Source organism: Chelmon rostratus, chromosome 14, assembly GCF_017976325.1.
Source record: "Chelmon rostratus isolate fCheRos1 chromosome 14, fCheRos1.pri, whole genome shotgun sequence".
Lineage (NCBI taxonomy): Eukaryota > Metazoa > Chordata > Actinopteri > Chaetodontiformes > Chaetodontidae > Chelmon > Chelmon rostratus.
In genome coordinates, this window is record NC_055671.1 from 19,814,360 (window position 1) to 19,828,720 (window position 14,361).

Genomic DNA, 14,361 nt, shown 5'->3' on the forward strand with positions numbered 1-14,361 from the left:
TAGTTTCAAGCAAAAACAATATTTTATATAGTTGCAAACTAAAAATCTTTGGCTTGGTTGAACAAAAGAGGGAACTTTTGGCTAAAACAGGTATTTGTCACTATTTTTTTCTGACATTTGATAGACAAAACAACAAAGTGAATCTAGAAAGTTTTAGATGACTGCTTGTGTGTAGACAACATCTGTTTGTCTCTTGTTTGCTTTTATTTCTCAAAAAAGTAACTGTGGTGTGAAAAGTAAAACTCTGTATTATATTAGAATCAGTGTGGAAAGATATCAAATGATACTGAACGATAATAATAATATAATTAAACGTAATGTTCACAACAACTCACCAAGATGCGAAACAATAACTGTGCTGTCCACCATCAGCTGAGCAGAGCCGGAGGTCCCTTTGTTTAACTTAATCTCACTGTTTGATGCTCACCTGCAGAGGAAATGTCAGATGTTATGTGCAGATGTAGAAATAAATAGATGTGCACACACACACACTGTGTGAATCAGATGATGTGTGTGTACTGTCTGAGGCAGGATGTTCAGGGGGATGTGAACTTTTAAGTTCACTTTATTTACTCTGAACAAAGATGAATGTCACTATGTGTTTACTTAAAGAACGCAGCTGTCAGATTTCATTACCCAGAAATCCTGTCACATGATGCCGATAAACTAAACATTGTCTACTTCACACATATCAGAAAGAGAACACATGAGGACACAAAAAGCTGTTGATTTTTGGTTCTGAGGCTCTTTGAACTGTCCCAGATCTGTTTCTGTGTAAAACATTCATCTTTACTGCCTGAATATATTCTTTGATCTTTTATTCTTTTAATTAAACAGCTGCAGATAAATGACACTAAAGGGAACAACTCATAGTGCTAAAAAATGCCATCCTCTATGTTATTCTATCTCTGTGGACATGGTCAGTGTCAACTCAGTCGAAGCAATACTGGCAAACATCATTAACCCTTCACTTCAGCCACAGTTGACTAAAACAATATTGACAGCAGGCGGTGCATTCACTGACCTGTCAGCTGCTCAGGAAATCTGCCTGAAAGAGGCAGATGTTTAACCACCAGGTGGCAGCACAGAGCCAAACAACAGCAGACTGATGAGGAGCAACATGCAGTTTAAAATCAACCAAAACAGATTGTTTTGCAAGTCTCAAGTCTTGGTTTTGAGGTCCCAAGTCAAGACCAACAAGTTCCAAATCAAGTCCCAAATTAAGACCAGTTGATACCAAAACGCCTTGAGTCAAGACCAACAAATCCCTAGTCTAATTCCAAGTAAAAACAAGTCCAAAATCAAGACCAGGACCCAAGTCTGAGCCCACCCCTCAGTTAAAAACTAATTTTTGGCCAAATGACTCAAATCTTTAGATTCCTGCAGTCATGTGAAAAGTTTCTTGTTCACGCAGAAACAGGCAGGTTTGCATTTTTAAGAGTTCTTATTGACAGAAGCTCCGACGTTGTGTAACGACTTTCTGGTGGCATTAATTTAACCTTATATGGTTTCCTCCTCGATTACACAGCGTTTCTTCCTGTCAGCTTCACTCCTCCCCTTCAACCACGTCCTGGTCACTGATTGCACAGAAGATAAGATGAGATACACCTGAAATGAGATGAGGATTGTACACTTTTACATTTTGATATTAACAGAGACCTTACGTGTTGTATGTTTGTCTGTTTATCTGTAAGGATCTTTAAAAGCTGTTTCACATCCCAGAATGCTGCCTGCAAGAGGTAACGAACATCCTCCGTTCAAAACCCCATTTAAAAATCAGTCACTTTGGTGGCAGTCTGTTCCTCTGTCCTCCCCTAAATTCACCAGAATTGTCGGTGTCACATTCTCTCCTTATGCAACCAGTGTTAAGTTGGTGAAAACTCAGAAGTGAAGAAACACAAAAGGAGAAATGAAAGAAGAAATTTTCTCTTCTCCAGTGACTCAACTTCCCGTTAGAACGCAGGAGGCATCCTGCAGAACAGGCTGCAGGTTCCTCTTCACCCTAAGTATCACAACATCAGAAAAATACACAGCAGGTAGACGAAATAACAGAAACACCTGAGCTGTGCTATTTTTATAACTGGAACGCTGTCGTCAAACTCTGAGACACTTGTTGTGCTGTTGAGCAAATACTCTGTCAAAACTGTTGCATTGCGTTCTGGTCTATAGTGCATGTACAGTATGTAAAAACAGAATGAAAATCTGACCCAACAGAAGTATCAAAACTCCACTCTTCACTCACATCCTGGTCTCACTGCACTGGCTTCCAGGATCTGGTTCTCAGGACGGCAACGTTGGCCTGTGTATCACTTTGGTCCAGACTCAAAGATCTCAGTAACTACTATTGATTGCCGTGAAATTTGGTTTGGATATTCATGGTCACCAGAGGATGAATCTTTTTAACTATTAATTTAGCACCCCCAGCTGGTCAAAATTTTTAGTGAAGTATCTTGACACTTGTACAGACATTCATGCTCCCCACAGGATGAATTGTATTAACTTTGGTGATCCTCGGACTTTTCATCTAGCGCCATCACCAGGTTGCCCTTTTAATGCGTCCAGTGTTTTGGATTTTGACCAAATACCAGCAAAAATAATGACATTCCCATCAGCCTCAGCTATATTTTGTGTTTAGTAAAAATTAGCAAATGCTAGCATGCTAACATGCTAAAATAAGATCATGAACATGGTAAACGTTATAGCAGCTAAAGATCTGCATGTTAGCATTCTGATGTTAGCATTTAGCTCAAAGCATCACTGTGTTTAAGTACAGCGTAACAGAGCTACTAGCATAGCTGTCGACTCTTTAGTGTTGGTATTGACTGGATTATATTACTGTTTGCAGCTGTAGTAGCACTTGGTATTTCCTGTCATTGGCGTTTGTTTTCACGTTATTCTGACCGCTTTGTGTGGTGTTGTGGACGTTCTAAAATCACATTTGATGAATCAACATGAGGCTGCAGAACAAGCTGCAGAGAGAGAGAGAAAGAGAGAGAGAGATGATCAACAGGAGGCAGAACATGAGCTGCTCTCTCTCTCTCACTATGTGTCTGTAGTGACTCTCGGTCTATATTTAACCTGCAGGAGGACTCTCACTCACACATACTCGACATAATCGAGGCCGCTAACAGACGACGAGCAGGATGGAGGTAAAACTCTTCTAACTTTTAACTGCTCAGTGTGTGTGTGTGTGTGTGTGTGTGTTTGGTTGTTGTCTTTGTTTTGTTGCAGTTTGGAGAAAAGCCAAACACAGAGGAGTAAACAGTTTAATGAGGCTGCTGTAGACGGTTCATCACTCTCACTCAAGTCAGCTTCCAAAATCATTTATGTTCATTTCTGAATTTAAATTTTTATTTATTCATTTGGTTCAGGTTCAGGTTCAGGTTAGCTTTGGCAGAGTGTGCTGAGCGATTGCACAGATAAAATCAAACTTTGAATCCGATCTCATCAACATGGTCCGTGTGGTGTCGTCAGGTCATTTAGTCCTTTTATTACAGTTGTATTTATGCATTAATCTTGCATGTTTTGCAGTTAATGAATAGCGACATGTGTATTTTCGGCAGTGTGAAAACATTTCTGCATTTTATTGTGTAAAACGTTTCAGAAATGTTTTCGCTGTTTAGCAATTTAAATATCTGGTTGGCAAAAGTTTTTTCACTCAATAGTGCACAAACGTGTATGCCCACGAAAGCCGGATATCGGGGCTTTGCAACAGCACTTAAATGCACCACGTGTTTGTGGATCAGAGGACATTTCTCACTGCGACAACGTCCACAGATAAAATGTAAATTATACAACACATGAAACATGTTGCATAATAGCAAAAACATATCAGTTTTGTAAGATACAACAAGTAAAATAACTTTTTTAATCTGTAAAATATAAAAACTTGTTTATTGAGCATTTTCCAGATTTTTAAGAAAGAAAACACATCTGCAAAATTTATCTTCGTTGTGTGGGGTCCATGTTATTTATCTGAAGTTTATTACAATGAAATAGCCTGCAGAGCAACATACTGCATGTGTGTGTGTGAGAGAGAGTGAGAGCGTTCACTGACCCGGAGGTTACTGCCGGTCACTTACAGCACATTCATTGAAGTCTACAATGACAAATCAACATAGTTTTATAATTATGAAACGTTATCGTGTTGGTAATTATTACAGAAACACAGACGTTTACTCTGGTTTACTTTACATTACTGAGATATATGCCAGGGTTTTTCTTCAGGAACACTGTAACATTTAGATATATGCTCATGTTTTCTGCGAGCGATATCAGCTTCATCTGTGTGTGTTCAATACAGAGATACATCGAGGATGCGTTTAGCCTAGCTTAGCATGAAGACTGGAGGCAGCGGCAACTGTTAGCCGAGCTCCATCAAAAAAGAAACAACAGTTTTTTGTGTCTCCGTTTGCATTTAACAAATAAATGGATTATATTAAGGCCTGTTGTTTAGTTATGAGTCTGCCTGACTCACTGATTCTTTATCTGACTGAGGTTTGCGTAAGTTAATTTGTGGCCCCGACCACGGCTCTGAAATACCCGTAGCATAACTGTGCTGTGTGTTGACAAATTCATGACGCTATCTGTGGCGCTGAAGCTGCAGAGTTGTAATTGCGCCTTTTTCTCTCGGCCCTGCCCTTCGTCTTGGATCTATCATATTCTCAACGCTTATTGATTGGCTGCAATTGACAGAGCCATCTGACTGGCTACAGATGATTCCCTGTTGAAAAAAGTGCAGTTTTGAATCAAGTCAGTTTGAATATCAGTTTGTAAATGCAATTTTGATATACATTGAAAATACTTTAAAATACATGTGTGGATTTCTGCTGCATTTATTTAAAACAAGAGCAGTGTGGAGGGGCCTTAAGGAAAGTGGAAAGTATCGTAGAAGTCAGAATATCTCTGATTTAGAATTACAATGATCAGAAATACAGTGATCATTCTTCCAACTCGAGCACTTGTTATTATACTCTGATATTAAACAAAGCATCAATTCATAAAGCGGAGACAAAATAATTAAGGATAAAAATTTATTTTTCAGTTTAATCGTGCCATTTTCAACTCGAAGGATCTTGGCCTCAGCTAACACCACCGAGGGTGACTCTCTGCCTGTTCGAATCTTTCCAAAGTTTTAAACGTAGGTGACCAATTTTATGCTGTCGACATTCAACTACGCAGAGGCGAGCAAGCTGACTTTTGAGGTTGCATTATTTAGTTATACAAATTTTAATCTTGGTTTTAGTCTGCACTAAACCTCATGGGAGCTGTGGTTGTTGAAACAAACATAATGGTGGTTGATAATAATCAATCTGAATACCCCACAGCTACGGAAACTGTGTCTTAAATATGACAGTAAATATGAAGTATGTTTTGTATCAAACAGTATGAATAGTAGCTATTCTTAGCTTGAAAAACTTCGGGGGGTGAACGCACACACACTGAGAAAGCGGAAGTGGTTTAACGGTTGTTTTTCATCACTTTCTGCCTTCAGTTTGTAGGTCGAGTACACACTGCGGAAAGAATGAGCAAGACTGTGTGTGTGTGGTATGTGGTGTGTGTGTGTGTGTCCTCCAGGCGATGTGATTTCATTATCTGTTGAATGTCAGCAATGTGAGACCTTCAGCTGAAATGGACGTGGATCAAGCTCACGTCAACAGCTGTGTGTGTGTGTGTGTGTGTGTGTATAGTTGTCTGATCCTTTAATAGACTTGTGCCGTCCTCATGTGTTTGCACTGATAAAAAAGTTTTGGATTGAAGTTGCTGATATTTTTGTTTTCAGTCTGTCTGATTCACATGTTACAGTTTGTCGGTGGGAAGCCAGTGAGGGATCGTAACGCTGTTGTTGCCTCTATTGGGCAAAATCCAACCATAAAGACAGATGGTGAATACTGAAGCAGCAGTTCAGCGATGGCAGGAGGAGGAGCAGCAGTAGTAGACGGAAATAAGAAATGTCAGACAGCTGTATGTTTTAGTCGAGCTACTTCAGCCATCTCCCGCTGCTTCCAGCCTGTGTGCTAAGCTAGGCTAAACACGTCCTTGTGTTTGCAAGGTACAAACTACCACTATGGTAACTAGTAACCACTGACTGTATATAAAGATGGACGACATGATAGCTCCTCAAAATCAACATCTCGATCGCCCCCTGGTGGCTTGCTGCAGTATAGGTTATAAACCCCACCCCCTCCATGTTAGCATCCTTGTACTAGGGCAGGTTTGGCCTAGCTTAGCACAAAGAGTTCCGGTTCAGAGAGAAAAAAACAAGCCCACTTTTATTCCTCCACGTGTTGTTAGATTTAACAGGTCGGAAACGTGTGGCAGGTTTTCATGTTGCACCGGAGCTGAGTCTGTAATGACCTGCTGCCTTTTCCTTCCTAACATGGTCACAATGCCGCCGACAAGCCACCACAGACAGAAAGCAACCTGTGGCACAGGGTGGGACGAGCACTAACAATGGCAGCAATAGTAGTAGATGCAGTAGTAGTAAAGGTGCTAGGACATTAATAGCAGCAGCAGTAGGAGTAGTACTAGTACATGCTTGTTTTTATCTTTTTATCATTTTTAAACCTTTATTCAAGGAGGAAAAACTCTGGCTAGCAGGATATTTTAGTTTGTCAAATCTACCTGTGGAGGGACTGAACAGCTGCACTGGTCTTCTCTGATGTTCAATCTTCAGACACCTCACTGATTTCAGATATTTACCTTGTATCCTTTTTCCTTCCGTCTTTCCTTCCCTCAGGAGGAGGCTCCATCCCGGCGCTCTGTGGCTGAGCTTGCGGGAAGATTCAAAGGCTCGGCTCCTCCACACGATGCTGCTGGACCTGAAACGGTGAGTTCAGTGCCTTATGCTTGCATGTCAGCAATTACATACACACACCAGAATACACACATGTCCTACTGGGGTAGACCTCTGTGCCAAAACCTCCACATGAAGTGAGTGTTACCAGTGACTCAAAATTGCAAAGAGATACATAACAACTACAATAAGGGTTAAAATGACTACAACAACACTAAAGAGACCAGAAAGAGACTAAAAACGACGACCACAAACGCATGCAAAACAGCAGCAAAAAGAGGTGCGCTGTTTGGTGTTGTCTTGTGTCTCTCCCAGTCTGGGGGATTTAGTTCTTTGTACGAGGAGAGGGGCGTCTTTTACATGTCTGTGTCCAGGGACCTGTTGTTTCATAATCTGTGGCTGTAGGACATTTGGAGTTACAAATAGCAGCTGTTTATTGAAGTTATTTCATATCAGAATATTCTAATTGTTTATTTGGTCTTTACTCTGACGTGTGTGGTTTAAATGGGTGTGTTGCTGCTTCAGTGCGCTTTTTACAATGTTTCAAATGAATTCTTGAATTATTGTGTTCATACATATTGAATGAGCAATACAGTTTTGTCACACTTAATTTGGCATTAGTAAATTAAGATAAACGTTTACAGTGGATAACACAGGCTGTGAATACAGGTGTGCCTTGAGATTATGGCTTGCCTGCTAATGTGCTCTGGATGCAAAATGTTTGAAAACCACCGTAATATTGTGATGAGATGTCTCAGTCATGTGTCAGTGAGCTGCAGCGTTTCAACAGCAGCATGTGAAAAAGAGAAACAGGAAATGAGCACTTTGTGTGTGTGTGTGTTTTAACTGTTCATGACACTGTTTCCTAATGCTCTATGATTCCCTGCGGCTCAAACACGTGATGCATGTTTCTGAAACAGGAACAAGGTTTCACTGACTGGTTTTATCTGATCTGGTTTACACAGCTGGGAGCCCTAAACTTTTTTTGACGGACTAAAACTACAATCATCACTTTGTGACGATAACTTTAAGGCCCTTTTATGACATTTTTAAGACAAAACATGAAGAAACATAATCACAAAGAACAGCTTGACGGTGTGTTACAGCAGTGCTTAAGTAGAAATACATTTGTGGCTTTTATCTTGGATAACGTGTGAAATCATGAAAGCGTCTCTTTGTGGGCGTATTATGTCTGTGTGGTCGTTCGGTGTCCCTATGGAGGGGGACAGCTGTGGCTGGGGGTATTACATGTTTTCAGGTTGTCCGTCAGTCTCATTCTCATGAATGTGATACATGCGATAAACGTTCACTTGGACTTGAGGCTGACCTGGATTGAATTTGCTGGTCACAGGGTCGAGAGTTAATATGCTTTTTTTTTTATATAAAAAAGTCTCATAGAACAGGAGGGCAGATTGTGACCATATTTCACATGTGAACTGAATTGGTGACGTTAATCTTGGGAAACTGTGCTGATTGTGTAGATCTTCTCTGCTGCCGGGTTGAAGACGTGTTGTACAATTTGTAGCTTCTTTGCAGAAACATTTTAATCCACCACAGGCTCATTGGTTTTGCTGATATTGAGCTTCAGGTGATTGCTGTTGCACCATGTGATGAAGCTCTCTATCAGCCCTCTGGAAAAATAGTCTCTAAGTGAAGACGGCATGTTTCTCTCTTGACTAAAACTAAACTAAAATGATTCCAACATTTTTGTCAACTAATCATTTGATGACGGTTTTCTGTGACTAAAGCTAAGACTAACTACACTAATTACAGTAATTAACACCAAGTACAGGTGCACACATTAGTAGCGGATTAATACTAAATTATAATGGTTTGTTTACCAGGAGAAGCCGGTCAGACGCCGCCCTCCTCGCTCCTTACAGCTCCCCAAAACACATGGAGACAACCAGGAGGTGAGTGAGAGAGACAGAAAGAGAGACCTATGGAAACATCAGGTTGTGTTTGCATGGAACCTTTGACCTCACCAACAACCAGAATTATAATTAAATCAAAATCAATTTAACCTTAAGTTCACTACAAAAGTTGACAAAACAGAACTAGCAGCCTTTACTGTACTGAACAGTTATTAGCACTACAGGTAATGTGTGCAGTAATATGTAGTTCCCACCTAAACACACAAGTGAGTACATTTTAAATATACAATACATACAGTTAATCTATAAAATGAACCTTCAATTAAGCTATATTACTAACACCTGACGACAGCAAGCAGGTGTGCTTGTTTCCTCCTATCTCTGATTTTAAAGTGTGTGTGTGTGTCTGTGTGTGTCTCAGCAGTCACCAGGCGTCACCTCTCCTGTACCTGCTGCTAAAAGGAACTCTGCTCTGATCGAGAAGCTCCAGGTGAGTCCAGGTGGTTTCTGTTGGACTCTGCTGCTCTCTGCTGGTGTGGACGGAGAGCTGCACTCTGACATCACACTGACATCACTCTCTGTGTGCAGGCCAGCCTCGTTCTCCCCTCCGCGGCCCCGCTGCTCTCTCCAAAGAGCCCTGGCTTCAGACTGCTGCCTCACACCTTCCCCCCCTCCTCCCCCGGCTCCAGCCCAGCTACCCCGGTAATCAGTTCTTCTGCAGCAACCCCCACCAGCCCTGTAACAGAAGAGGAAGGCCCCGCCTCCTTTGAAGCCCCTCCCACTGTGGAGGAGGGGTCCATCCTGTCAAACGCCAACATCAAGGTGAGTCAGTGAGTTAAAGGATGATTCCACCATTCTCCTCATTGTGTCAAATCCAGCATTTTTATTGGTCCACTTTATGTGATGTATTCAGTGACCCATGATGGACTGAGCCAGTATGTTAAAAGCCTCCCAGAGTAAAAGCCTGGTCTTAGGTCAGATAAATTTCTAAAATTAAGATTAATTCCAAAATCATCTCAAAGAGATCCAGAGGTTCAGTTTGGAGATCCAAAAAACACTAGACATTTTGGAAATTGTTCTAATATTCGGACAAGATGATAAAAAAAACAAACAAACACACAAAAAAAAAACAGTATAAATCCCATCCCAAAGCTCAAGCAACATGAGAAAGATGAAATCATCCAATTCAGGACATGATGGATTCGGCATGAACGTCGTCAAATGCTCACATTCTTCCTAATGTTCACATTAAACACATCTCATGCTAAGCTAACATCTAACTCCCAGCAATACAGAAAAGATGTTGAAATATGCTTTTAATCCTGATAGGGTGAAGCTGTAATAACTGATGCAGTTTTGACATGCCACCTTTGGAGGTCCACCCACTACCGACTGACTCAGTGACTCAGGGAGGGTTTTGTGGGTCATCGCTGTTGCGTTGTACGCCAGCCCTGGTAACAGGGTCGCGAGGGGTGGCCAAGGATGGCATTGGCATTAATTTATTACAGTAGAGACTCAAAAAACAGGGATTTAAACGAGTCTTAACATATTTTAGAAATGTTCCCCGTCTTCAAAAACCCAGTCTGAACCTCATTCAAAAGTCTGTGAACCTGCCCCTGGTGGTAACATATCACTTTCCAGCTTTATGAGTTCAGGAGAAGCATCTGAATACAATGACCTCACCTGTCTGTGTCTACTCCCATTGGTCCTTCTCCAGGGCAGAGCTCGCCACTCCATCCGACGACGCCCGCCATCCCGCCGCCACAGGAAGTCCAGCAGTGGAGACGAGGTTGGCGTCGCCGACAGTGAAGGAGATGTGTCTCTGAGCTCGCCAAGTGAACCAGAAGTCAAAACGCCAGGAGGAGGCGAGAAGGAGGAGGCAGGAGAGCTTTTCAAACAGGAAGGTCAAACAGACGAGGTGAAGGAGGATAAAACAGACGCTTCAACGTGTCCTGAGAAAAACGAGTCCCACGAAGAAGATCGCTCAGAGATCAGCGCCGAGCCCGGAGAGGAAGACGAGAAGAAGGAGGAGGCAGAGGAAGGATCCAAGGGAGGAGAGGAGGGAGAAGGATCTTCATCAGGAAGAAAGGAGGAGGAGGAGGAGAAAAACTCTGAAGAAAAAAAGGAAGAAGATTTGACTGAAGGAGCGACAAACACAGACTGCAAAGAAGAAGAAAAGACCCAGGTGATTCCAGCTTTCCATACTGCCACTGTGCACTGCCTGCTCAGCAGCAAACAGGCTGGCTGGTGAACATAGTGCAGCATTTAGCAGCTAAAGAGCCAGATAGTTCCTTCAGCAGTGGCTAGAGACCAAAACCAGAGCTAAAAGAGAGGGAACACTGGACTTCCATTCATCAGGTGATACAAACATAAGTCCAAATGAATGATCATGTTGCTCCATAATTGCTAGATGTGGAAATAAGCAACTGTTTGCTAACAAGTTCAAGATATGAGCGTAAAAAGTGATGATATGTCAATGTTGTGTCCACTGCTTGTTTCTGCTAAAAACAAGTGGACAGAAAATCAACTATTGCAGGTGTGAGTGCTGCGTTTTCTTTCTCACAGGAGGCAAGTCAGTGTTCAGTCCGGTGAGCGACCAGATGTATGGCCAAGTCACAGATGGAGCACTGCAGCCATGTTGAGCCCCTGGGGTGCTGGGAGGGAGACCCTGCTGCAGCGCGGCCTGGAGGAAAAGGCCTGTCTGAGAGTCTGGACTCTGTGCAGATGAACGTTTACGAAACTCTGATGAAGCGAGGAAGCCGACTGAAACTCTCTCTCTCCTGTCTCACGATGAGTGCAGCTTGACAAGAAAACTCCTGAAAGCGACTGATGGGAATTCGTTTTTAACTAATCCTCTATTCAAAGCCTTTTTACACTGCAGCGCTGGATTTGTTTGTTTTTTTAAGAATATAATGTGTTTTTATCGTTTTCATGCTCATGTTTTCTTGCTGTCCGGTGCCCTCAGAGCTGTGACTGATAATGATGACGATGGCGATGTGTGATATTTGCTGTCTGTACATTTATTTAAAGCACCGAAGCTTTCTGTGCAACAGTATGCAAAGCGTCAACAAACACGCCTGTCTTCATGTAATTTTGTCTCTGTGTTGGCTCAGTCACAGTGTTCAGAGGGTCACCTGGTGCCTTATTCCAAAGACTCATAAACAAATACTTTGTCACAAAACCAGCCTCTGAACTTTTTATTGTTTTAAACTGTGCAAAGACTCAGAAGGTAAAGAAACTGTAAATTTTATCGTAAAGCAAAGTTTTAAAACGGGGTATGTGACATTGTGCCTTTAAGTCTGAAACTGGAATTAAAATACATATTTTGGCTAAATTCATGTTCATCTGCTCTTTAATGTCCTGTGTATCTTCTGAGAATTTAGCTTGTTTCATATTCAGGATTGGCAGTGGTGGAAGAAGTATTCAAATGAGTACTACAGTACAAAAATACTTAGTTATAAGGCAAAGACCTGCGTTCAAAATTTTACTAAACCACAAATGTATTCTCAGGTTTAAGTACTTAAAGTATCAAAAGTAAATATATATATAAATATAGTATATTTATAAAGTAAATATATATATGGGAATATATATACACACACAAACACACATATCTGTATATATGTATGTATATTTACATGTGTAGCTATACACACACACACATATAGATATATATCTTTATATAAACATATATAAAGTGTGTCAGGTGTCAGATATATGCAGTTTCCTTCTGAAATTTGAAGATGTATTAAGCATCATAAAATGAAAATACTCAAGTACCTTAAATTTGTACTTAGGTACAGCACCTGAGTAAAGAAATTTAAACTCTCCCAACAAATAACTACAGACACAAAGGACCTCAAAGAGATGTAAAACATGTTGACTAATTTTACAAATGTGGGGGCTGAAGTCATGAACTTGAATCCAGGGTACAGGTGCCAATCAGCTGCTTTGGTTTATTTGTTCATACAGATTTCTTCATAAAGAACAGGGGAAGCTTTTATGGCTAAAAACAAGGTTCATTTAACATGTTTATTCATAGGTTATAATATTTCTCTTTTTGGTGGGGGGTTTACTTTTTGCTCTGGGTCAGCCCTGTGATGTTAACTCTACATAAGATACGAGACACCTTCATTTAAAAACAACTGATGTCACAGCCTTTGAAAAGGTGAATTACAGCTCAGCGATAACAAGAGGATTTCCACAGCTGGCACATCTCCACACGATTCAGTAGCTCTTAATCTACTGAGGGTTTTTACCTGGAAAAGAAGGACCTGGAAGGAGATGCGGTGAGAGGAGGAAACCTGGCTGCTTGCTGTATTTAAATCTTATTCTGGATAATCAGTTTGATCCTCTGATACACTCACATTCAGTCTCACTGCTGCCTGAAATAAAACAGATCAACGAGAGAAGTGTGGAAACTGAAGATTCACTGCCAAAAACTGCAAACCCGGAGCCCAGAGGCATGCTGGGTGCGTACGGGGTTATGAAGGGTGTTGAGGGCTCCTGCTGTGACATGACTGTCACAGACAGTTTCTATGGAGACCACCAGTTCAAACACTGACACACCGAGCAGAAAACATTCACTCATTCATAAACGATTAAGCGTCACAGACGAGAGAGGAAACAAATAATAAGAAGAAAAAGATGACGAAAAGGGAGAAGAATAGGAAGACGAACAAAAGCGTACATGAAGAAGAAAAAGAATAATAATATAATAATTTAAAAATATATCTAAAGAAGAAAGCATATCATAATAATAAGAAGAAGCAGAACAAAAATAACAATATTAGAAGAAGATAATAAGAAGTTAAGTAAAATTAACAAGATGTAGAAGAAAAAAGAAGAAGTTTTATTTGTGCAGCATATTTCAAAACAAAGTTACAAAGTGCTTCACATGGTCGAGAGAGGGTTGAAACATTTCAGGACTGTAAAATAAATCAGATACTTAAAATAATCACATTAATAAAACAGAATAAAATGCCAAAGATATCATGAGATAAAAAGCAACTATAATAATATAACAGATAAGACAGTTTGGAAAGTGCTGCCATTAATAAAAAGCTTATTTGAAGAGTGTTTTAAAAGATGCCACTGATTCCACAATCAGCTGAGAAGTCAACTACAAGTCCCAGATGGCAGTGCTGTAAGAATGTTGAATTTTAACTCTATTTGCTCTGTATTTCATCGTGGTTATTTAATAAATAAAATAATCAGACTGAGTCTCCAGTCATGCCAGCAGCTCCAGGCTATATGCTAAATTTAGTTTGTAGTCCTTCAGCATGTTAATGGAAGCTTCCATCACTTTCTGAATCACTAACATGACTTTTCCACTGTCTAATTAAAGCTCAGCTCTGATTTAACCTTCTGGCAGGACGAGCTGCTGACACTCATGGTTTCTCAGTAAAGCTGTTGATGCTCAGATCCTGCTCTGATTTTAGGTGTTATGAACGTAATTTAGATAATCTGACACGACACTCGATCTACCAGTTTAAAACCTGATGGCCTCAATTTTCGCAATATTACGTTCTTTTGGACAACATAGATAAACTCACCAGTTTTGTAAATATTCAAACAGATTTATAGATTTGTCTTTCTGCACTTTTGATGTTTTAATGTTGTTTGTATTATATCTTATTTTTCCATAGCTTGGGCCCGTAACTATATGCTTCTTTCATGGCTGATTTTGTT

The 14,361-nt window shown here is 40.6% G+C and overlaps 1 protein-coding gene across 3 annotated transcripts; it reads left to right on the forward strand.

Annotated features, from left to right (window-relative positions):
* The first annotated feature begins 3,013 nt into the window (after window positions 1-3,013).
* On the forward strand, window positions 3,014-12,004 carry dub (duboraya). Of its 3 annotated transcripts, none has more exons than XR_006007402.1 (7): window positions 3,014-3,149; window positions 6,740-6,829; window positions 8,641-8,709; window positions 9,092-9,160; window positions 9,259-9,492; window positions 10,388-11,028; window positions 11,236-12,004. XR_006007402.1 is itself a non-coding variant. In XM_041952588.1 (7 exons), the coding sequence occupies exons 1-7, from the start codon at window positions 3,144-3,146 to the stop codon at window positions 11,260-11,262; spliced, it is 963 nt and encodes a 320-aa protein (XP_041808522.1). In that variant the 5' UTR covers window positions 3,014-3,143; the 3' UTR covers window positions 11,263-12,004. The 3 variants fall into 3 exon arrangements, 1 of the variants encoding a protein (XP_041808522.1); XR_006007403.1 differs by having other exon boundaries at window positions 9,095-9,160; XM_041952588.1 differs by having other exon boundaries at window positions 10,388-10,855.
* The last annotated feature ends 2,357 nt before the right edge of the window (window positions 12,005-14,361 follow it).